At 34.0% G+C, this 26,578-nt stretch overlaps 1 protein-coding gene across 4 annotated transcripts in view; it reads right to left on the bottom strand.

The window, feature by feature from the left end:
- Nucleotides 1-1,497: 1,497 nt before the first annotated feature.
- LOC128208259 (forkhead box protein N3-like) overlaps nt 1,498-26,578 on the bottom strand; it is a 29,697-nt gene continuing 4,616 nt past the window's right edge. Inside the window, exons 2-9 of one of the 4 annotated variants that reach the window (XM_052911756.1) lie at nt 20,310-20,363; nt 13,894-14,500; nt 11,485-11,624; nt 9,030-9,082; nt 8,271-8,321; nt 7,578-7,631; nt 7,044-7,095; nt 1,498-5,864 (exon numbers count right to left, since the gene is read on the bottom strand). In XM_052911756.1, coding sequence (XP_052767716.1) covers nt 5,327-5,864; nt 7,044-7,095; nt 7,578-7,631; nt 8,271-8,321; nt 9,030-9,082; nt 11,485-11,624; nt 13,894-14,463 — 1,458 coding nt within the window. In that variant the 5' untranslated portion in view covers nt 14,464-14,500; nt 20,310-20,363 and the 3' untranslated portion in view covers nt 1,498-5,326. Of the gene's footprint in view, nt 5,865-7,043; nt 7,096-7,577; nt 7,632-8,270; nt 8,322-9,029; nt 9,083-11,484; nt 11,625-13,893; nt 14,501-20,309; nt 20,575-21,525; nt 21,661-26,578 lie in introns of those variants that run through there. The other 3 variants (XM_052911757.1, XM_052911754.1, XM_052911755.1) reach the window with 3 other exon arrangements.

The following is a 26,578-nucleotide window of genomic DNA, read 5'->3' on the forward strand; positions in this document are numbered from 1 at the left end:
CAATACTCTCTCATGTGTGTAAAGCAACCACCTGAACATGTCAATACTCTCTCATGTGTGTCCAGCAACCACCTGAACATGTCAATACTCTCTCATGTGTGTCCAGCAACCACCTGAACATGTCATTACTCTCTCATGTGTGTAAAGCAACCACCTGAACATGTCAATACTCTCTCATGTGTGTCCAGCAACCACCTGAACATGTCAATACTCTCTCATGTGTGTAAAGCAACCACCTGAACATGTCAATACTCCCTCATGTGTGTAAAGCAACCACCTGAATATGTCAATACTCTCTCATGTGTGTAAAGCAACCACCTGAATATGTCAATACTCTCTCATGTGTGTTAAGCAACCACCTGAACATGCCAATACTCTCTCATGTGTGTCCACCAACCACCTGAACATGTCAATACTCTAGCTCATGTCTGTCCAGCAACCACCTGAACATGTCAATACTCTCTCATGTGTGTAAAGCAACCACCTGAACATGTCAATACTCTCTCATGTGTGTCCACCAACCACCTGAACATGTCAATACTCTCTCATGTGTGTCCAGCAACCACCTGAACATGTCAATACTCTCTCATGTGTGTCCAGCAACCACCTGAACATGTCAATACTCCCTCATGTGTGTAAAGCAACCGCCTGAATATGTCAATACTCTCTCATGTGTGTAAAGCAACCACCTGAATATGTCAATACTATTTACTCATGTGTGTAAAGCAACCATATGAACATGTTGAATACTCAAGCTTTTTTGTGTACAGCCATTCCCTTGGACCTGGTAGTATTGCTTTTTCGTCAATTGTAGAACTCCATCGATTCACCAGGCGTAACATTGGTGCTTCAACTGAAGGGTCAAGGCCAATCAAGGTTTATGCAACCCTATGGCGATGTTAAATGATATCTATTCTATGAACATGTTCATTGCTATATCTCTTCGCTCATATTTGAACCATGATTGGCAATTAGTGAAATATATGTCAATATGTCATCTTCTTGAAACAGTTGTCAATTGCACACAAGAGAATATTGAACTTGTGACAGCCACTTTTGAAATACAACTTCTGCAGCTCACTTAGTGAAATATATGCGATCTAGCATTAAAACTAACAATTATCCTCAGTGTTCTTTATAAGGTGACAAAGTTTACATTTTTAAGCTTATTGCTGGTCATTTCAAGTGTTGTGCTGTGTAGGTTAGTCTAGTTCATTGTCCAAGACTTCTGTAAACAGGTGTATCATTTTCAAATTTATTGCCCCTTTGAAAAAACAAGTACTGGTATCAGTGCATTTCCTTGAGTCAGTTATATCAATCCAAATATTTCATTTTAAAGTTATGAAAGTTTGACCTTGGGTTATGAAAGTGACCTTGAATTCATGAACGGATCGCGAGACCTTGGTTTATGAAAGTGACATTGAATTCATGAACGGAACGTGAGACCATGGGTTATGAAAGTGACTTTGAATTTGAGCAAAAACATAACAAACCACATTTCCCATGAACACATTTTCTTTATTACAGACATGTATTATTGCACCATCTTTCAGAGGTTTCAAAACAAATATCAAAGTGTCTTCTTCCAAAGAATACATCAACAAAGTTCCAAATATGAAAATAAATGTTACATGAAGAATCAGGAACATTAAAGCAAGAGTTAAAATGTAGTATTTTTTAGACAGATGGTAAGAAATCACAAATAATGGTTGATTATTGGCCAGTTCACATACAAAATCAAATGGAAGACTTGTATAATACCATCACCCCTTCATCAGGCCAGGGCATTTATTTTCAGAATTAAATTTGCTATGAGATTAACAACACCATATATTGTGTGGTAAACCTTATGAAAAATTATATCAGAATTAGAATATGCAAGTTGTGACTTATCTACACAAAGTTCCTGTAGGTAATGACTTTGTTCAAAAGTACACTAAACTCCTTTCATACTAATATGATAAAACTTATGAAAAGAACTAGGAGAAGTAAAATGATATTATGCCTAAGAAAAACAGTATTTATGGCAACATTTATAAAACTTTACTTAAACACTTATTCTTTCAATGAAATCAGAATCAATTTAAATGCGCATAATAAATGTCAAAATGAAGTTCAATTCACATGCCCTGACCTGACACTGAACACTTATGATACATGAGAAAAAATGAACAAGATGTTTGATGTAAAATGGTTCAACATGACGATGTGAGATGAACAAATCTGAACATTAACAATGTGACCAGAACAGAGGTGCTATGATGTATTCCTACACCAACTTTTTGTGGGTAATTTAAAACAATGATGTAAAACCAGATCCTAACAAGCAAGACAGTTTAGTTTTACTTTTGAAGAAAGGAAATACATAATCATGTTGAGTTTGGAATTAAAGTCTTGGTCCCATAGTTAACAACAAGTATTGTGGAATCACCTCATTCCTAAAATGCGAGAGTAAACTCAGCTATGTATGCTTGCATAGTTCTTATAAAAGCTTTAAAATAGTTTTTTAAATCGAACTAAACATTTTAAATCGAACTAAACATAAAAAAAGATAAAAACAAATTAAACAGCTTGAAAGAAGTGATTCCACATTACCCAAAACATTATATGAAACACATTGACAAAATATTTACATTTATAAATGAATGTTTAATGTTTTACTTTTATGCCCAAACAAATATATTAAAAAGCTGAATGTTCCATTCATCATTTCTCCGAGTGTGACATAGTCAGTAAAATAGCACTAACAACATGGCAAAACAGCAACAACTATTAAAATGGTGTCAATGATTAAAATGCACACAATTTCATCAACAAATGATACTTTATATGTACCGATATGCGACCGTGATTCTAATATCGAACTGCTACAATCCATCTGGTGATTGCAATTTAACAAGCATGGAAATCTGGCCCCAGTCAGTTTTTACTCAACTAAGTACACTTTTTAAATCCTGTGCATATTGTACATGGAAAGGAAAGTTAATTTTTAACACTTATTTACGGTTGTTTTTTTTAACAAAAAACTTAAGCAATTTCATCTTTGTGGGACGATGATTTTAATCTAATAAAAACATTTAAAATTTTGAACCATGCTAGGCTGAAAATTGGTCAAACGAGTCAATCCTCGAGTAATTATTTTGGAGGAACTGGGGCCAATAGTAAAATGTCCAGGATCAAATCGTGTATTGATGCACTTATAAAGTCATCTTGAAAGTTATTTCATTAACATCTAAGAATAGGTGGCTGTACCAACCAGAGGTGGCTCCAAACATTGCATTATATTATATATATTTGCTCACCTTCTCTGGTTGATATGGCAACCTTTGCATCTAGTAACAAGGTATAAGAAAACAACAACATTTGGTAGACATGGTAAAACAAATTGAAGCTAAATATCATTACTGTCAATATTAAACAGACACATGAACACTTTTATGAACACCCTGTAAAAAAAAGTGTGAGTAATTAATATTATTATTATTTTCAATAAAATCAAAAAAAATCTATGTCAATGATTCTAATTTCATTTTATTTAGCAGCACTAGTAAAAGCATCTAACAGATTGCTTAAAATGATTGTAAAAATTCAAGCAATATAAGATGATTGTAAATGATTAAAATATCATTGATTTAGGACAAGGAACTACAGCAAATTAATAACTCATGGCAAAATCAGCTTGTAAACACATATATATCTATGGCAAAGGCAAGTTCATTCACTCTAACTACGATTGCAACCAATGATTGAACACAATTAACTGGGAATACCCTTTCATAAACAAGTAACAATTGCACATACCACATCATAAGAGTTACGTTTGATTGGAACAGGGAGTAAAATTTAATTGGAACATGATGAATGTACTGACTAGTTACAACATTTTTTTCATGAACGATCCAAAACACAATGAATTAAGAAAATTTCTAAAATTCTTAACCTGCTACTAAATGTGATTAAGTAAAAACACTCTCAACTTAAGACATATCTAAAACTCCTGAACTGATACTTAATATGTTTTCTTCAATATTTCTTAAACCAAGCAGCATTATAGCTATATATTGAAATTTGTACAGCATATAAACGTTTATACTCAGTAGAAATGACAAATCTTTAAAATATTATTTACTTTGATTTAAGTGTACATGTAGTTAATTATTGTAAACAAACTTTTGCTTTAAATAAAGACAATTATATTGAGTTATTCTTACAACTGGTTATTTCTGTCAACAGTAAATCTTAAACTATGTCACTTATATGTTACTTAGGTACAGTTTTCCGGTCACTCATCAACAGTCAACATCAAATTTGATGAAAATGAAAGTACAACAGTTCTGTACACCTTGTCCAGGATGGCACACATAATTATTCAATTAAAAGAGATCTTGGCACAGCGGAAGACTAACCACAATGACTGATTGCCAAAACTCATCTGCTTTACACAAGGTCCTGCCAAACTTTTGTTTTAAAACTTTGACTGGAAAAATCACTATTAAACAAGAATATCATTGTATAATGATATATCTATTCATTAATCGACGAGGTAGCAGAGGATTATATTGTACACATTATTTCACAGCATTCATGAATGGAAATATTGCAATCTGTCTGATGGCTATGTTGAGCTTTTAATTTACATCTCCTAGTGCTATTTGTCTGATGGCTAGGTTGAGCTTTTATTGATATCTTCTAGTGCAACCAGTCTGATGGCAATGTTGACCTTTGTATTGTCATCATCTAGTGCCATCAGTCTGATGGCAAAATTTTGCCTATTTATTATTAATTAAAGTACAATCAGTCTGATGGCAATGTTGAGTTTTCAATTGATATCTCCTAGAGCAATCAGTCTAATAACAATGCTGAGGTTTTAATTGATATCTTCTGTATCATACTGTCAATATCAAGTTGCTACAAGTCTAAACATTATTTGTAGTACAGACTTCATTGTGGTTTTAGTGCATCACAGTTTGAGATCTCTTACTGAATTTTTATGGAAGACATTCTATAATGGCTAGAAAACCAATCATAATATTCATATCTACATAGATTCACGCACCTTGAAATACACAATCATATAATGGAAGAATAATATTGAAGCCCAAGTCTCATTATCACTTGTTAAAATGTATCACCTGTACGATTATCTAAGAATATTTACACACTGTACAAGGAGCTAGCCCTGCGAACAAGTATTTGCCATTTAAAATCTTATCAAAAACACAATTATCCCTACACCTGAGGGAAGTAACAATGAATCTCATAATGTTGAGTTTTGCGTTAACAAGAATCATATAACAACAGTGTAGACCTAAACACTACATGAACACTAGCTGTCGTCAGCGGAACTGTCACTCCCTGGGTCTGAATCCTCTGGGTACTCGTTTGTACCGTCCAATTTCTCAGCACCAAATGCAAAAGCACGGGGCCGGGAAAGGCAAATACCAGCCAGATTCAGCAGCGCATCAGCTCCTTCAGCTATTTTCTTTTTCTCCTCCTCACTCGTCTCCTCAAACCTGTGTCGTTTTGCCTGATCCAGAAACCTGGCACGTTTAATAGGAGTCCTGACACTTCCATCACTGTTACTTACACAGCCATCCACCTCATCTACACCACTTTCCCCCTCACTGTCCAGATTGTCACCTTTACGTTTCAGGGGCCTGGAACCAACCCCTTCAGCATCACTTAAGTCATCCACATCATCGTCGGAGCCGAAATCGTACTCATCATCGATAGACGAACCTGGGGAGCCTGGGATGTATTCATCCTCGTCAGCCTCCACTCGGGTAATGCTGTATGTGTGGTCAGTGCTCGGGTTGTCCGTACAAATCACTGGTCCACGAGGCTTCCTAGGGCTTGGCATCTGTCTGTAATGCAAAAAGACAATTATTATATTACATTTGGAATGAAAGGGAAATAGCTTGTAGTAAATTTGACTACTTTTATATATTTCCTTTTTTTTATTTATATATTTCTTAAAAAATTGTTATCCAAGATGGCAATAGACACATATTGAGGAGTGAAACAACAAATCACTGTTAAAAGTTTCTACATTATAGATGTCCATATGATTAACATATTACCTAACATGATAATTAAAATACACAAACACTTGGATAAATAAAACTTTAGTAAAATCAATTAAAATTCAAACCAGCCAAAAAGAAAAGTGAACAATAGTTATACAAGGATAAAAACTGTACAGGTATGAGTATATAAATAATGCTAGAGAATAATAGCCTTGTCATATGTAGAAAAATTCCATGATTGCTAAATCAATGAATATGAGTGTTTGCAAAGCACATATTAAAATGTTTTGTGCAAAAACGCAAACATGCACATTCTTGTGGTACTGGTGTGGAAACAGTGAGCTCTAAGACATGTATAATTTTAGTAGTCGGATCATCATGATATTAAGATTATAATGGCTTACAAAATTTAATTGTATATTTAAAATACAGCCTAAAACTAGATATAATAAACACATAAAATGTTTACTGGCAAAGATTACTGGAGATTCTACTAAGAATATGTATGTACTGATGAATGACTATGGCTGTAGGAAAGTTGAAACGACTAAATGGAGAGGTCTGTTAGAATGCACACATTATGAAGTCAAACAGCAAACTATATAGTGAAAACAAAACACAATTGCTTGTAAAGATCTGTGAAATCCACAACTTGTGAAACTTACTAGATACGCTGCACAAAAATCCTAAATTCAAAGCAATCATTTGTATCAAGTTTTGGTTACAAAAAAATAAGAAAGTGTTTATCATTTAAAAAGAATAGATACTGAACATCATAACAAGAACCTTAACATGGCCAATTATTTAAACGTTTTCCCTTAATTGACTTTTAATGACTATAAAAGGTAAGATGTCCATGTTTTCTTCCAACTTTGTTAAAAGCTGCGCTCATTGCTATAAACTAAAGCTTTTAAAGTCAGTGCTGGTTGCGTAATTATATTAACATAAATTTGTGCATGCTCGAAATTAAATATCATGCAAATAGACCGTCATTCTACAGTGAAGTCAGGAACCTACCCTATTTTTCTCTTGAGTCCTTGAGCAAAATTGGCATTGTCTGCTTTTGCTTCTGAAAGAAAGTAAGAATATAAGTTATTTTAATTGTTTAAATTGAATTCTCTCTTTTTCACAAGATATGATTCCTAAATTGATAAACAAACCCTGATTCAGAACTGTTATGTATCTTAATATCAATATATATGTACATATGGGTCTTAAAGTCTTGATAGAAACAGAATTGTGTTCTGTTCATTTATATTGTTAAATATGAACTGTTCTTAGTCTTGTTTCTTTCAGCTTGATTTTGACATTTGTGGTAGTGATAGTATATGGAAACCTGCTCAATTAAGTCAAGATCCCTGTTCTTTTTGAACTTAAGAAGCCCTATCATTACTCTTTTTATTTAATTTTCTTAGTGTTCTACCAAAAGTGTCAGCACTAGATAGTAAAAAGAATCAAGGTTGTTGTTTTTTTCAGATGGAAAACACATTATTTACTTCATTCTTCAGAAAACTGTATACATGTTTTTGTATGTGAGAAGAGAATACTTACGGCTCCAACTCTTCAAGGACACGAGCGTCTGGGCCACATCCTTGATGTCGCTGTCTGAAACACAAGGAAAATACAATTGATGTGCTATGCGAAACACTTTCTCAAATATGCAAGATGCTTGAAATCTGCCTCAAGTTTCAAGTACTGCATCTTAATGAAACCAAATGCATTGTTTTAATTTCAGGCATAAGCATTAAGATTGTAAATTATATTTCTTGGATATGAAATATAGTTACATTGTAAGCTTAATAATAAATGTTACGTTTCATATTTTGCTCAAACAAAAGGTCAATATTATTAAGATTTTTTACTTTGTTGTTTACAGCATAACTTATAAATGACACTTAACATCAATCTCCAACTGCAATCTATGCAGGAAATGTTGTAAATTCTTATTCGGATTAAGAACTTGTAACAAGGGATGCACAGCCTTCAAAAATTTGTCTGAGCTATTGATAAACAAAACATATATGCAATATTGATAGAACTTGCTGTACACACGTTTTTCATGTATTGTCATCAATTATGTAAAGGTGTATAAAAAGTTGCATGTCAATATCTTAAGCACCAATGAAGATTTGTCATGATGACTCAGATGATGACTCCAACAATTTAACAATTCCAGGACATTTTAAAGGAACATCAGACTTAAATCTTAAAATATCAGTCAAACAAAACTATCAGAATACATACCAATATCCAGGCTGGGCCCACCAAGTCGCCGACTCAGGAATGGGAATAAATCTGCAACAGAGCAATCACATTATAGCTGTGAACGTTCTTGTTAAACTGTCTTCGGTATAAATAATTAGCATGGAATCCTCCGGTAGACGTAATAATATTTGCCCATCACAAATTCAGATGGCAATACTACCAAATGCATCTTAATATCTATTAAGTGCTCATATTTCTGGAGTTTTTTTTATTGAAATCCTTATTTGGTCACAAAAAAACAAACATTATTGTATTGTATATATATATATTGTAAGTCGCAGTCCCTGTATTACAAATTAAACTATTCTAGAAAAGCAAGGGGCGCCCACTGGAATAAGATTGTTTAATTTACAATATCTTAATTTTTATTCATTTACTTGTTCTAATATCATTTAAACTCAGGACCTTATTAATGTATTCCCAAAACAATAAAACCTTTTAAAAAGAAAACAAGACAATTCCTTGGTTGAAATTACCACAAGCCTGCTCTGGTAAATTGATGTGTTCGCAAATTCTGAACTTTATACAGCATGGCTTGTTGAAAATCCATCAGCCAAGTTACTAGAAATAGTAAGTTAGAATTCAGACTTGACAATTCAAATGCCTTATTTCAATGCCTTGACAGTTAACTCTGAGGGCTTATTATCGGTAGAGTGATCAATGATCTATAAACATACTAAAAACCACAAAATGTATGCATACATATACAATACAACTGAAACTGCAGACTGTACTTACGAGGAGAGATAGAGTTTGGACCGAGTCTCGGCGCCAGAGGCTGTGGTCGCAATCTGAAAATCAAACAAAACAACTGTTATTTCATTCAATGTATAATATTTCTAAGAGTGAAAATTTAATTGGTGACTGCCTTTCACCAAAGAGGCCAAGGGTCAAGGTCTTTAAAAAAAGGCAAAAACAAAATGGAAATGGGTATAAACTAAATGTAAAATTATGTGCATCATAACAAAGAATTGTCTCTTATCAACTAATTCATGAAGATATGGCATTGATTTTATCTCATAATATATAATAACATGTTTAATTCTTCCACAAATATATATTTTCACAGCAAATTATGACCATCCCCTCTCACTGTAAGTATGGCATTCAATGAAACAAGGATGGCTTAAATAAGACTTCAAATAAATAAGTAAGAAATTTCCATGGCAATTATGGAGTCATATTGTGAAAAGTGATTTGAGTTTCTGTTACATCTACTTTCTGACAATGATAAGTATCGGATTACATAGAAGAAAAAGGTGTTGAATTGGCAATTTTTTTCCATCATCTATTAATAGACAGTCCATAAATATACATAGACAGAATAATGTGCATGTAACATCTATAACTGTTTCAGAATGAGTTGAAGCAATTCATTTAATTTCCTTCCTGACTTAGCTATTACTTATTATAAATTCACATTGCTTTAGTGATATGAACTGTGTTAACTTGAACAGTCATTGTAATGTAATTAGATTCTTCATTGTAACATGATTAACTAATATATATATATTGAACATTGTACATAAGGCGGTTCATAAAATATGCTTGTATTTTCTATACTTTCAGGAAGTCTTGCCTCATTCATTATTTATGACAGTTCAACACTACATCAAAGCTTTTTAAATCATAAATTTCCTTCAATTTACCTTGGGTCTAAACAAATTTCACATAAACATAAACCAATGTTATCTTTTTGGCAATGAAATGTACACAAATATATCATAATCATTGTTCATATGTTTATCTTATCAGAATTAAGAGCAATATAATTTATGAATGACCAATATAATTTATGAATGACCATACACTTTATAATGGCCAGTTTATTTGTATCTTGACCTTAGGCCTAAAAAAAAAAATTGTTTGGTTAGGGTTACATCCTTAAAAAAAATAGGTAGGGTAGGTAGGCTTTTTATTTTTTTTTATTTTTTTTTTTTATTAGGCTTTATATAAGAAAATAATTTTCATCATTGGAGAATGGTGTTAAAGCTATCTTCTGTATAAGCATTTAAGGTTTAAACTTAATATTAAAAAGCAATTTTAAAAAAAACGAGATTTTTTTTTTTTTTTTTTTTTTTTTTTTTTAATTTTTCATTTTTTTTTTCAAACTGACTATAAAAACGGTAGGGTCGGCGCCTATTCCGTAGGTAGGGTCGGGTAACCCGAACCAAATGTATTTTTTTTTAGGCCTTATCTGTGCTAGCATCATTATAAAATCATTACACAGAACAATTAAAAGATGAATAAGACAAGGACAATGTTTCATGAGCAGGCAAAACAGGAAGAACATTTAACTTGAAGAAAACTGCAGCTCTTTTAAACAATGCTAACAATTCAGTCATCGAAATTAGACTTTTGGATGAACAAGCCCGAATTCTTATACTATTGCTTGGAATCAAATTTTTGAACAAGCCCTGCTATATAAAATTCAAAATTTGAGCAAGCCCGAAAGACATTTTACCAGTGCAGGGCTTGCGGGCTTGTGCTAATTTCGACCACTGTAACATCAAACACTTCCATGGTTAAAACAACTCTCAAGATCTAAACTCTCTCATGAGAACCAGCCACCTGCCTGCCAGATAGCCCTATCAGATAACCCGATGGCCCTCAACAACCTTAAAGCATCCTAAATTCCCCCCTTTTGAACATTTTTTGAACATTTTTAACAGTCTTTGTTTCAACAAACACTACAGCCATAATCATGTATTATCAACCTTGAGACTGTAAGCCACATGCTTTTGTGTACTTTGCAATCTTTTTTCAATGTTCAAGTACTCTGAGGGCCCTTCTAGGCTACTGGTGGTGAAATTGGTTAAATATAGAACTTCATAAATTTGCACAAAGCACATTTCCTCTATAAATGGCTTTTTTCTTCCCACCAAAGTCTATAAAGTAGTTTTTTTATGAAACTTAAATACATCTCAAACATCTTTTCCCATGACATTCCATTCATTATTATTTCCTTACATATTATTTCCTTATACATCAATATAATTTGCATTTAAGTTTAATAATACTCTAATGATATGATAAACCATAAATGAACCACATCAATAAATAAATTGAATATTTATGATCACCTCTGGCAAAAAAGTACAATTAGTTTTGCTTTATTTTATGGTTCACTCAGTCCTGAGTTGAGAGAACTTGTAACACTAATTTAATAATACTCTACAAAAACAATACATACTCTTGAATGTATCGTGAGGGTTGTGGACTGGCCAGCATTTGAAGCTGATGGTACGGATGATATGGTGTCTTCCGAAGGGCCTGCAAAAGATTCGGCCGAAAGTCTGGATCCACACACCACAGCGAACCCTTTCCAATAGTCTGTAATGCAGAGAACTTTTTTGTAACATTCAATGACTGAAACTTTTAACAGAAACAGTAATACTAACGCAAATTGTCAATACCAACAGGAGGTTGCTGATGCATTTGAGAAAGCATTGTTAGGAATACCAATTAAATAATATAAGATGCATTTTATAACAATGTCTAAAAACAATCACTGCATCAACTTTTCAAACATTTTTAAAATCTGAGGACTCTGAGGAAGTAAAATGATAAGCCCTCTTTCAGTTACAATTAGGTGTCTAAATAAAAGAACAGGAAGAAATTCCTGAAAATATCAGGTCTGTCAAATAGAGAAGTGGAGCTATTGATTGGGTTGCCTCACATTACCATGGTAACAGATTACCATTAGTAACCTCAAAATAGGTCCCAAACCAGGCTCTTTGATGACATTTGCTCAATATGGATAATGACTTGGGTTGGTCTGTTTTCAGATACATCTACCGTAGTTCTTGTTAATTGGTGAATTTATTAAGTTACTGCAGAGTTAATATTTTTAACACTTAATTATGTGCAGAAAAAATAAGCGTCTTATTCAAATTTCTGTCATTTATACATTTTTATAGCGATTTATTTCGCAATATCTAAAAGCAAAAATTTAAGCTAGTTTGTACAGCTCATATTTAACTGAATGTGGGCTTGACATGTTTAAATATGTTTGATATAAACATGAACTGGCCATGAGCAGGCTGTGTAGGCAGGTATGGGGCAGCATTAATTAGTAGTTGTTATCTTGGAGACTGGGGTGCTGGACCAGTATACAGAGATTAGATGACAGAGCATCCAGGGACTCACCCGTCAGACCTGTTTAGACATATACAGCGCAGAACAAGAGGGCTTCACCAATGTGCATATAGATATTTGTTATTCTGACAGATACTTTAAACCTTTCAAGCTTTAAAATGATGTATAGTTGAACTTGTTTGTAACGAAAACAGTGGGTATCTGAAGTATTTTGTGTCATGCTTTGACTTGGAAGTACAAATTTATCATACAACTGGACAAAAAATACAATATTAACCTGATTTTAAACAACCACTTTATTAAGTTATGATAATAAACAAGTCCACTTCATGGAGGAAAATATACTTAACTAAGTATCTATGTATATAATACCTTATCAAGTCTGAATGAGGAAATGAGCACAACTAGTCAAGAGCAACGGAAGAATCAGGACCATCAAATTAAATATTAATCATAAGTATTTTAGTTTACTCCTGGATATTGTCGCCATGTTACAGTGTCAATATTTTAAAAGTTTCACTCTGAACCACATATCATTAATAAATCATTTTGAAAGATGGGTATGCTTTGTGTTATTGACTACTTTAGGCGTCATCTGACTGCCACCATAGTATTAACACTTATTACTCTACTGGCCAATCTTAACCCACTTCAGATTTATTACTCAAGAAATAAAAAAAACAAATGTATATTTTTACATCTTAATGTCAAAATTAGATGATTATCATGTTTAAGAAATTTTACCTGTAGTGGTTTCCATAACTACAGAAATTAACAGTGAAATCCCATACCCAAAGAAATGACAAATTTTGAGGAGTAGAAAATCTTGATGTGCTTGAAAAGATGTAAAAACCAAGATAAAATGTTATCCTACATATCTAACCAGAGCACAGTTTGTATAGATACACATGCTGGATACCTACAATCTAATAGTTTATATTCGTTACCATGGTTATGGGCAATCAAGTTAGCAAAATAAACAAGTTGCTATTTTGATACAAAAATGAGGGCTTTAGACTTAAGAGCATCACATAATTATTAATGTATGCATTTCACACAATACAAATTGGTAAACAATGTCATTTTGCACTTAGTATGTTTCAACGTGACAAAGAGGGAAGTTGTTTTTGGAGCTGGGGACAAACCACCCTTTATAAATAATCTCAGTTATAAATCTTTAAAACAAACATCGAAACACTTTGATGTCTACAGTTTTATACATCAAATGAAAACACTGGAGTGACCATTACAATCTGTTGCATCATTGCCACTTTCCCAAAAGAAAGTGAAAAAGATTTAATTTAAATGAATTAAGAAAAAAAAGCTTTATTTTCTGTATATTAAAACCATTCAAGTCAGTTTCTATACTTTTTCACCACAACATGCTAATGTTTCTGAGCTGTGGGTATGACACTGACAGCTTCTACAATACAACTGTTTTTTCAAAGAAAAAAGTAAACAGGAGCTAATCACAACACAAATTTATATGAATGCATTTACTGACCTGTCCTCGGTCCTTGTCCACCTTCTTGAAGCACTTGTTGAGGGAGAGATTATGTCTGACTGAGTTTTTCCAGCCGGTTGGCGCATTTTGGAAGTATGGGAAGTGACTGAGGATCCACTGGTAAATGTCCTTGACAGGGAGCATCTTTGTGGGCGACTCTTCCAGGGCCATAAAGATCAGACAGCTGAAAGAATATGGTGGTTTGCTGTTTATGTGTTTTTGGGGGTTGTATGGCACATGGGATGGGTGAGGGAAACCATATTCCTGTTTGATTTCACTGTTTTCTTTTAAACTGTCACCATTTTCGTCCTCGCCACAGTGAATGTCTTTCAGCAGGTTGCCGTCCTGTAGCCAAGAGAGGCTCGTGAGTTCATCATCTTCTTCTGGAGCCTCTTTGTCAAGTCTCAGTTCTGCAAAACAGCTTGAGCTCAGTGGGTCTGACATGTCCTCATCATCATTCATACACTGTAGAGCCTTTGAAAGAGCACTTCCTGGAAAACTCTGACTGAGACTGGTCACGAGTCGCTGTCGCATTGACGCGTCACTCTCGTCCGTACTTTGACACGGCATCTTGCTTGGTGTTTAAGGACTCTATACTATTTGGCAACTGAAATGAGAAAGAAACATAATCAGTTCATGCTAGAATCTAACACTTCCATACATGTTATCAAGGCTTCCACATTTTTCTGACTCAAATTTCTACATTATGATTCCTTAAATACTACATTCTTCAAACAGTAGATTGTATAATGTAAATGATATTTTACAATGAATTTCAAAAAGGTGATTTAACATCAGATTACAAGGTAAATATCATCTTCCATCAATTGTTTTTCATTTCAAACCACACCTTCAGTCTGTATTTAAATGTCATCAAATAGACTGGATTTAATTACAACAGCCTTGCCATTTGAAACAAATAATGACTAATTACAAAGTCATCAGAAACACCGTAAATGGAATTTTTTTTCAGTTTCTATTACCGTATTAAAACCCCATCAAGGTCCTATTTGTCACTCTTGTAATGCCTCAGATGCAACGAGTCAAAGAGATACACTCATTACAACAACATATCGGCTGGTGATCAATTGATTGGTGTGATTAATACCCATAAATATCTCATAGTTTCTATTTATACCATTACCATCATAGAAGTAGAAAATTTGATGGTACGAAAAAAAAAAATTCCGAGCATTGAAGTCAATCAATATCAGCATCCCTATTAACTCACAACGAAAAGCCAATTCAGAAAAACTAAAACAGTTACTATCAGAACTGCAGTCAATACAAGAGCGTCGATGTAGCATCACAACATCTTAATTTTACGACTTACACTCAGAATTATTATCACAGAATATCCTTCAGTAAAAACTGTTTATGGCTAAGAATCATGTACTAAAAGCTGTGCATCATTAAATAAACACAAACAGGGCACAAGTCCATCATTTAAACATCGATGATTTATTCCGCAATTAACTTGCTTAGAGGCAGACAGATCACCTATGCTTCCTGTCTCTTGGAAGCCATATTTGTTGATATGTATCCATGACAACTGACATCACATGGCATCAGAGAGCATGGATAATAGTTGTTAAAAGCATCAGTATCTGGCACCTTATCATATTGAAATGGTATCAGTTCTGCAAATGTATATCACCTATTTCATACTATCATTGAAACAGGTAGATTGAATTTTTCCATAATAATGAATATATAAATGTTATCTTAACTGGGTATAAATATTAGTTGAAAATTAAAACATACCTTTTAATTCCAATTTTTCTTGAACTTTATTGATAATTTAAATTTTAACTCTTTTTCTATGGGATGAAATTACACACTCATAATTATGAAAAAAATCAGTTTAAATACATAGTGTTTTTTCTCATGGATCTCAGCCAACTCCACCCACAAGGCAGTTTCCGGTTGGTCAAGAAGTCTGAGAACCTGCCATAAGGGCAACCAACTGGGTTCTCAGTTAAACCATTGTCCAGTCAAAGTCACAATAATTGTCAATTAGCACCTGATTGCCTTTAATCTCTTTCAAGCTGGCTTCCTTTCTTTTGAAGTTTCTTCACAGTGCAAAAGGTGTCAAAAACTTCCACACACTCCAAAGGAAACTGCTAATGTTATTGTTTGTATCATCATTTTACCTATCTGTTTTATCTGGTGTTTGCTGGGCCAATCATTGCCTAAGGAAATCACTGACACAGGAAACGTGGCCATCTATCAGTAACATATAATTTTATCTCTGATAATTTATTAACAATCTTAGTGTTTCTTACATTGTTTTGCTATATTAAGCAACAATGCCAAGTAGACTTTCATCTCATTAGGCTGGTCTATGGTCTGGTGGTTAAATTATATAACAGGACTTGCAACTAAAGTTACACAATTTTCTTCCCAAGTATGGTGAAGTCATTTAATATAGTTTCAGTATGTGGTAGGGATTAAGATAATAGGGTTGAATGTACATAGCCATCCCTGCAACCCATGTCTCAAGCCCAGTGGTTTAATGTCAACCTAAACACAACAGTGCAAAGTCCACTGATAACCCTGCTATGTGCAGCCACTTGACCATGTGTCGACAGTAAGAAGATTAAACTGTGGGAAGTTATTTCATCCTTCTGCAACCTCATCAAACTGAATATGTATGTTATTGTATTGTGATGGCTAGTCATTACATTATGGCAGTTTCACATGAATGTAATGATAACTCATTGAAATGCATGAACAAGTGACATATCTATGGTCTAGTGGTAAGACACTTGGCTGTCAACCCAGGGTTCCCAGAGTTGTTTCCCTGTGTCACCATAAGCACTTATAATAGTCTTCCTCTAGAGGTGTTAAACAAGGGTCTATGCAGATGTAAGAGCACAGTAACTAGTATTAGTAATTGTACAGAACATGAGTAATGGTTCACCATTTGCGACAAAAGGTGACTTAAACAGTAAAATGGAGCAGGCGAAAGTAAAATGTAGGGTTTCTATTCTATTTCGCAAGTATGGGATAAAACCTCCCTTGACAAAGTCTGCCCACAAATTTCCCCCGTCCCATGCAATTTCACTATGTTTTACTTAGAAATAAGAAGTTGACTATCAAAAAGGGAACTTGTCTGCCAATGCAAAAGTTGCTGTTTTAATTAATTTAAATTTTATTCAAACTTCACAGAACACAAAGGGCAAATTTTAATACCGTACTAAAGCTTAGTTATTTTTACTTGCCCATCACGCGTGTAATGATTGAATGTTTAAACATATTAAGAAGACAGAAAGTGAAAGCACACCATTCTATTGTAAGCTATGTAGCAACACCAAGCTTGTAACCAAGATAAACAAATGGTCGTCAGGGTAACCCAGACAGAGAAAATACCTGTTCATATTTTCACCTGATCGCCAATAATTGGTTTTTACAGAAGGGAACTATCACATGCATTGTTAGCAACAGAGGGGGATGTGTCACAATGTCATCTAAGGTGGAGTTGTGAAGAAATTAGATCTGTTTGGCAATCAGCACAGTTGTATGCACAATCCTATACCATGCCATTTTATCATAATCATTTAGTTATTCAACGATGCATTTTTAAAGTTAAGATAGTACAATTAACTCACTCACTTTATCACAATATTATGTGTCATGGTTATATGACAAAATTTACCGTTGAGGGCATATTTACCCCAGGAACAATTATGAGGATATAAACGCAAATACTCACAGGGCTAAATTGGCTCGCCCAAATAGGGAGGTGGGGTAAATTTGCCACTGGGGTTATTTGAATAATTTCCTGCTTTTAAATTAATGCAAGTATTGATAAGCCCAAAAGGTATTTTGATTTTGGCAGATATTTACGCAGATTTTAAAGTAAATCATTTAAAACATAGAGAAAAATTCTTATAAATAAAACTTTATTTATTTCACAAAACTTTTCTTTTAATTTCTCAGCAGACTGTTTCTACAAAGGACTGAAATGTTTGAAATACCATGGTTATTGACTTTTTGTTTTCAAGTTCAGCTGTATGGTCTTTCTTTGAAGAGACTGAAATGGTATCACACTGGAGAGCTAACTTTCAAATATATTCAATATATGTCATAGCACTCCTATTTCAGCTAATACTTTGTAAGTTATCAACTTTAACATATATTCTTGATTCTTATTTTGTTTTTAGAATGAAGCAAATATGAACACATACAGTTTGAATGTTTTCTGTCAGTATGACAATATATCCTTTGAAAGACACACATATTTCTTTACTGTTTTGCCGAAATTACTGCAACATAATGCCGCTATCAAAGTGAATAACAGTGGAATGAAATACAAATTTAATATCACATGTACATAAGATTTACTTCATCATATTGTATTTTTCAACACAAACTATGAGCATTCTATTAAAAATCATTATTTTTTCTCAAATGCAAAATAAAGTCTAAAAAATATCCCTTAGCTGGTATAACCGCAACTTCTAAGTAGCTTTAGTCAATAATGAAATGAAAAAACAAAATTAGAGAAAACTCTTTTATTTACAACAATTTTACTATTACCTGGTAAGCTATTCAATAACAGCTAATGTATGAATTTTCTGTAGTATAACTCTCTTTTACATATTGTTGATATAATGTTATTATGCTTCAGACTTTGACCATGTCCTTTTTAGTAGCACCCTTCTGCCCTCAAAAGGACTACCATAGGCACCCTTCTGCCCTCAAAGGGACTACCATAGGCACCCTTCTGCCCTCAAAGGGACTACCATAGGCACCCTTCTGCCCTCAAAGGGACTACCATAGGCACCCTTCTGCCTTCTTTGTCCTAGCCATATACAATATGTGTGCCCTTTTCTCCTTGAGCACCCTGTCCCTTTTGTCCAGCACTCTGCCATGTTTAAAACCTGGCTAGTTGATTGTCAGTTTGCAATTTTAGTACATAATTTGGTTTTGCAGATGAAATAGACCAACTAAATAAACCTTTCAAATTAATGAAAATTAGCATGTGTCAATAAAGCACAAAGTCTGTTCCCCAATATAACCATAAATTACATCAGTCACCCATAAAAACACAAAAACTATACAAGTTTCTTTTAAATGAAGTTCAATTAAGTGACTGGCTATTTTATAAGCAGGAAACATTAACGTTCAAATACACCACCTCTGTGTTCAAATAAGTCCTAGTTTTGAACGTAATAAATTTTAATCATGGTATAAATGAGCCTATAAAACACCACAAAGACACCGTTATTTAAGAATGGTTTTCTTGATAGTAATTAAGAACAAAATCCCCACCAGACAAAATCCCCTCTCCCACTGAACAAAATCCCCACTCCCGCCGAACAAAATCCCTCTCCCACCCAACAAAATCCCCACTCCCAAAAACAAAATCCCCTACCAGTTTTCCCAGAACGACAGAATCACCCCCTTGATTTAAATTATATTATATCATGCAATATATAATAACATTATTTATTTTTTTATAACTATTATATTATACACTTTTTACAATACATATGGTAAATAACCTTGATCAATGGCTAAAGAGGTTAAATTTCATATTTATTTTTGTAAACCTATGGACACAATAGGAGTTGGGGAATTTTGTTGGGTGGTGGGGGGGGGGGGGGGGGGGGGGGCATGCATTTTTTTTTGCATCAGATCTCCTTACGTATATGTCTATCCAACTACTCGAAGAATGTTAGGTTCTTCTATGCATTTCAATCCCAAATTACTTCTTGAGTGCTTATAAAGTCCAAAAAAGAGTAAAAACGCTGATTTGCCTTATGATGAAATGTTAGGCAGCCAGACCCATTTTAATCCTATTTGCATTATCAGTATGTTGGACTGGGTAATGATCATTTAACCACCAATTGATCCTCTGTCAATAGCACAAAGGCAGGAAGCCTTAAGTGATTAGCCGGTGTTGACAGGTGCTTCAATTAAGTGCCAGCACAGTGTAACAGACCTATAAGGTACACCACTTAATCTTTTGCCATTTGCTCTAATCTCTATCAATGAAGAATTGATGTGTATCTGCACAATAATCTTTAACTGAAAACATTTGATACCCTTCTTATTTTCCATTCAGTGGAATAAGTAGTTGAGCAATTAAACGGAAATAAACAGTTCAGACCATTTCCTGCTTGCTGAAGTCGGGAAGTAATTTAATATCCACATGAAACAACTTAACATCCTTTCTTAACAGAAGTTAAATAATACTGCCAACACATCCAATCTTTGTCATTTCATTTATTACACCTCTTAAGTTATCAGGGAATCTGCTGAAGTCAAACAACAGTTATTCACAACTATAATTAATGTCCAAATGTTGTATGTAACAGAAGGTTTTTGACAATATAATTGAAACAAAAACAAGTTAGATTAGCTGCTTAGGACTATAAGCCACCCCCTTACCCTTAAAACAGACTTACTTTTGGTATTTCTGATCAGTTGTAATATTATTCCTCTTTCACAGCCAAGAGACTCTGAAGCATAAAATCCAACCCTCTACATTAATAAACTTGTCACATCACAATGGCAATATGAGTATGAAAACTTGGTTAAGTTTTAATGTCCCATGTCAAGATGGCTTCCCTAACAATATCCACATCAGCAACTGCATTGTGGGACACTAAAACGTTACACTTCCTTCCTATCTGGACCAGATACACCACCGACAAACTTGAGTGACTCTCGCTATAACAACACAACTATCCCATACACTGGCGGGGCAATTACATGTAATGAAGTCTCTATCTTAGCTACACAGGCATCATAGCCATGGCAACAGACCGCTGTTACCCAGGCAACCAATATAACAAGAATGTAGCAAGAACAGCCGATTACAGCAGTCTCAGCCTCAGGGGGTTTCCTTCAGTGTGAGATTTCGGTGAATGATATGGAGGACAATTAATGCTATGATGGGCTAATTTAAGACACTTGCTTGTAATAGTTACAGTATCAGCTACTGGTGTGATTAAACATAGATAGCAGTTAAATAGGTATTTATATATGCAGTCCTATATAACAATTAGTATCTTGACATTATTTCTGAGTGAAATATGATAAATAGAAGGCAGAGTGAGACACATACTTGATCAATGTGGTGAACATAAATATGTCTAATGTTTAAAGGACTTGCTCTTTATCTCATGTCTAAATTTACAAACAAATCAACATTGTCACATAGAGAAATTAAACAAAGTAAAAACAGCAGCAAATTAAATGCCACTGTCCCATACCAGTTAGCTCCTGAACAATTTAACAAAGTTGCCAGAAAGGCTGTATGTCAAAACCCAGGTCAAATTTCACAAGAAGATGGTTATCTAAACTGTAGTAGATTAGTTAAATAGCCGTAAATAAGGCTTCTGTTTCCTTCTTTGAAAGAATGTGTTTGTTACAAAGTTAAAAGAAAAAGTAAAATGAACATCAACTTATTTTATTACTTATTTTTATACAGCCAAACAGAAAAGAAACAAATTTCTCGCCAGCTACATCTGAAAGCATCATTAACCCTGCTTTGTATAAGAAGTAAAACCACAACTTCAGCTGTAGTGTTAAACCTTTAAGTTTTTTCGTCAGAAAAGTACATAATTAGTTATTTTACATGTCAAATACTAGTAAAAGATATATGCAAGAGTAATTTACCCTTCAGTTGTCAATAAATCCACATGCATACCACTGAACACTAAGACAAATATACACACAGTAGAGCAGTGACAATTTTCTAGTTTGTCAATGTCCGACATGTAAGCCCTGGGGCAGAAAAGTTAAGCGAAAATAAAGCTAACCAATAGCTGTCAAGTCGCCATGGAAACCATACACAGTATAATTTGTCCCTGATCATGAAGCGTGTAACAGCCGGAGCTTGCATGGCTTGATTTCACCCTACTGCGAAATATAAACAAGCTTCATTTAAATAAGAATGAATACTCAATATATCACTATGGTTACTTAACAAAACATGAACAGCTGCTGAAGAGGACGCAGAGCTTTAACAAAAACTTCTTCAAACCATCACTTGTACAGTCACTCACTCATCAGAATGAACTTAAATGTGTAAATAGAACAAAATTAATCAGAACCTTTTTTTAAAAATTTAACAATACTTGTTAGAATAAAAATCTATTAAACAGTGGGTGAAATTTGCACAAGCTTGCAAACCCTCCACTGGTATGGTGCATTCCTGGGGCCTGCTCGTTTTTTTATAAAGCAGACATTGTTGAGTTTCATTGATGCCAAACACTAGTGTAAGATTTCAGACTTGTCCACCTATAGTCTGATATCGATGACTGATTTAAGAGCTAATGAGAAAGAATCTCAATTGTAACTATAACTATGAAGAAATGATGCATTTTCCAGGTCTTTATATTGCACTTCTGCAATCTCATAGGAAAGGTTAAAACTCTGTCTTCCTGTCTTCTTTTAACCCTCGGTTAAAACTCTGTCTTCCTGTCTTCTTTTAACCCTCTTCTTTTATCTTCAATTTTTACAGCTTTTCCTACATCCCTAGTTATGTTTTTAAAGGCACACTACGGATGTAATGAATACACTATATAAAGACTGAGCAAAAAATAATAGAAATTTAGGTGCAACAATATTAATAATTTCATCAAAAATTGGAATAACACATTAGATATATAGTATAGATGAAGAGAGTTTTTAGGCTGTATGTCACAGGCCTACAGACTTCAGTACCACAAGTTGAAAACAGGTATCATCAGATATTCTTTTTGACATGACATGTAAAAGAATTAATGCGCCAGGGCTACCAAATGGGATGATTGGTGTTATGTGGTTTAAAATAGTGCGAATTAAACAACCACTTTAAATCAAAACGTTCATGAGCACTTTCACTACTTTCAGTGACCGTGCATGCTACGGACATGAGCTGGTTTTGATTCAATCATTCAACTGCAGTCGTCAAAATTAGACTTTTGGATAAACAAACCCAAATTCAACAAACAATGATAATTGAAGTTTTAAGGTATCAACATGGGTTGAAGGTATTTTTATACAGGGTCACCTACGGAAAATTTCTCTGAAATTGTTTTGAAGTCGGGCCAGCGGTAGCCATGGTAAACACATTTCTGCATGGAACCACTTTTAGGAATCAGGAAGATGACCACCCATGGAACATTCATGTGAAGTTTTGTTAAAATTGTCCCAGTGGTTTAGGGGGAGTAGATGTTTGAAGAAAAATGTTGAAGATGGACATCATATGAAGGAAAATCTCCCCATCAGAATAGCTCATGCAAAGCTCTTGCTAAGGTGTGCTTATAAAAGAAATTTGAGCTTATTTCGACCACTGCAATAGACCAATAAAGGGATTTCGTTAAAAACATAACATTACGAGTTCAATAACCTATAACCAGTAACCAGACAGAGTGAAGCTCCAATTCCCAACATACAGAGTGAAGTTTTAATTCGCACCAAGCTGAGTGAAGCTCCAATTTGCATCGAACAGAATGAAGCTTCAACTTGCATCAGACAGAATGAAGCTCCAATTTGCATCAGACAGAATGAAGCTCCAATTGGCATCAGGAAGAAGGAAGCTCCAAAAGGCACCAGGCAGAATGAAGCTCCAATTTTCACCTGACAAAGTGAAGCTCCTAATTCACATCAGACAGACTGAACCTTAACTATGCATCACACGAGTGAAGCTCAAAATTGCACCAGACGGAGTGAAGATCCAATTGGCACCTGACATTGCCATTTTAATGGCAATGATAAAATTCTGAACCAGGGTTCGAATTTAGACTCGCATACTCGCAAAATGCGAGCGACATTTGGAAATTGCGAGTGACTTTTATTCAAGCTCGCAAAATTCTGCGAGTGGCTTTTTTTGACCACAAAATGTTAAAAGGAAAGTAGAAAAAACATGAACTTAATTCTGCTACGTAGTCGAGTGTAAACAGCAGGCTCTATAAGTGGCATGTTTACACTACCGGTATAAGGAAGACAGTAAGGAGTCACGCTCTAGTAGGTTTTCAAAAATAGAACAAATACGGAAAAGGCCGAGTTTTATCTCGAATCTTTCCGGGATGCTCCAGGCATGCATAATTCAAAGTTAATACGAATGACGTAATCACCTAGCTCAATCATTGGCTAAATTTAGCGCTTTCATGCACTATATGTAAACCCAATCATCCTTTGAATATATTTCCGCCCAACTGTCAAAATGAATAGACTTCGTTGATCGATATATTTCATGGTCCAAAGTATCCACGCTACATTTACTGTTGCTTTTTTATTTTAAATTTATTATTTTATTGTTTTTAAGACTTATAGACTTAATGAAATCTGTAGCGTGCTTGTCGAATGGGTATTAAATTACCCGATGGCGAGGGTAAATATACAAAGTGAACAATGGCAAATTATTGGACAGCTTTGTTATCAAAAAGCTGCCAGCATCAGATGAGTCTTTCCATACCCCCAAAATAGAATAAGCCATCAACAAGTTCTAGTAGTCGAGTCACTCAAGATTGATACTTTTTTAATATTCATAATATGTCTTAGGTGTTAATTTCTACTTTAATTAGACAATATTATAAATAAAGCAAATAATAAAATTGCAAGTTGATTTTTCATTTTGCGAGTTGACTCAAAATGCACTCGCAAAATTTTGCGAGTGCTTCTCAAAGTTAAATTCGGACCCTGTGAACAGTAGTCTGCGTTTATTCTATGACAAATTAATTTGCTTCAACATGCTCCTAACTCTTTACATGCATCATGTAGGCAAAATGCCACAAAAAGTCATGTATTAATAATAAATAAAGAAGAAATAGTTATTATGAATATGATTTGGGTACAATTTTTAACAAGTCTACTATTTTTAAAGAATTGACAGAGGAAGTTTCAAAAACAAAGAAACCCCACCTTATTGTACGAATTTTTTTAACAAAACATGAAATAATTTGCAACTAAAACATGCCAACTCAACAAAAGTTAATTTAAACGATTACTTATTTAAAATGTGGCCTTTAATGTATCCACATCTGAGCGACCAGTGAGTGAATTTAGACGGGTGTGGACCACTAACTAGCTTGTTTTGAGAAAATATGTATTTGCAGGTTTTGGGACCATATGGTGTCTAGTCCCTTTAATATACTTCCAAACTTACTTGGAAGCCCTGAGTTCAGTTGTCATGTGTAAATTTGCTGTTGTGAGGTTACAATTGCATTGTAATGGTGTAAATTAGCTTCATCAAGTTAAAATCAACATAGCTTTAGCTTCAAAGGGACAATTTAAAGTACGGTATTTCATTGATTGATTGTACTGATCCAATCTTGCATACATGCCATATCCCCCGGCGGGGGGAAAAATCCCCCGGAATTTCGATCCATCCCCCGGTCTCCCGGCGGGAGATAAAAATCCCCCGGAATTCATATAAAAAAAAAAATATATATATTTTTTTTAGAAATTTTACATCAGGCAATAACGACAAAGTAAGTGAAACCACAGTATGTGAGTGAAACCGAATGTAAAGAAACAACTAACAACTCCACAAGGGTGAAATGCCAAAAGGAAACTTTTACAACAAGTGATCAATTAATTTGTAGTAATTATCAAAGGCAAAGAAATATTGCTATTTTGGAAGGAAGAAATTTTGGAAGAAAGAAATTAATAATATTTATTCTATTCTTTTATTGTCTGAAAGTCATTTAGCTGATAGAATTAAGCACAATTTTTTAAAAGACTTTGGAGAAAGGTAAATTTAATTTAATTGTCTCGAAAACATATTTTTCCCATGACATATTTTGTTCTGCAAGTGCATTACAGTATGACATGACAGTGTATCATAAGAATATTATAAATCATGCCATAAAATAATTCTGTATAATGAAAAAGTTAAGAGGTTTTCAAAGCAAACTATATGTGAATACATTTTTTCGTACTTGCGTCTAAAAATACTTTAAAATTTCGTCAACTTAGACCTGCTAAAAAAATCCCCCTGAATACAACCCAAATCCCCCTGAATTTTCAGCCTTTTGAACAAATCCCCCTGAATGGTCTCCAGAGAATATGGCATGTATGATCTTGGCGAAAGCTGTAATTTATGTGCACTATCACACTATTGTTATACACAATTTTTACAAGTTTTATTAATTTCTGTGAATTAGTTACAAAGTGTAGGCTAAAAAAATGCAAATTTTTTAAGCTTATTTATTTTACTGAATGTCTGAAATATACACATATGGAGCAGTAGATTTTCAGGAAATATTTTCAATTTTCAATTATAACGAAATAACTTTTGATGATCTAGATGACATGTCCATAACAATTGATATTCAATCATTTAAACAACACTAGTTAATTAACATTGCCAGCATTAAACAGTGACACTCATTCAAAAATAATTGTATAGGACAATATTTTCCTGGACCCGTGTGAAGCCTCAAGTACATTATTAATTTAGAGGCATGTCCCATTTTTTTCTGCTACGAAGAGGAACACTCAGTATTCATGAAAATCATAAGTTGGGACATTGCTATGGTAACCATAGGCTTGTATTGCTCTGTAACTTAGCAACCTCTATTTGTGGATTCAATATTATATGGCAGTGACTGGTTTATCAAATAAAAGCTCAGGCTAGAGCTTCCAAATTACTGCTTAGTTGGAACAGATCGAAGACGGGAAATATTGGGGTTTTCTGGAACAGTGTTTTTATTCACATTTGTAGCAAATTCTCTCACTTAAC

The sequence above is a fragment of the Mya arenaria genome, chromosome 11 (genome assembly GCF_026914265.1).
Source record: "Mya arenaria isolate MELC-2E11 chromosome 11, ASM2691426v1".
Taxonomy (NCBI): Eukaryota; Metazoa; Mollusca; class Bivalvia; order Myida; family Myidae; genus Mya; species Mya arenaria.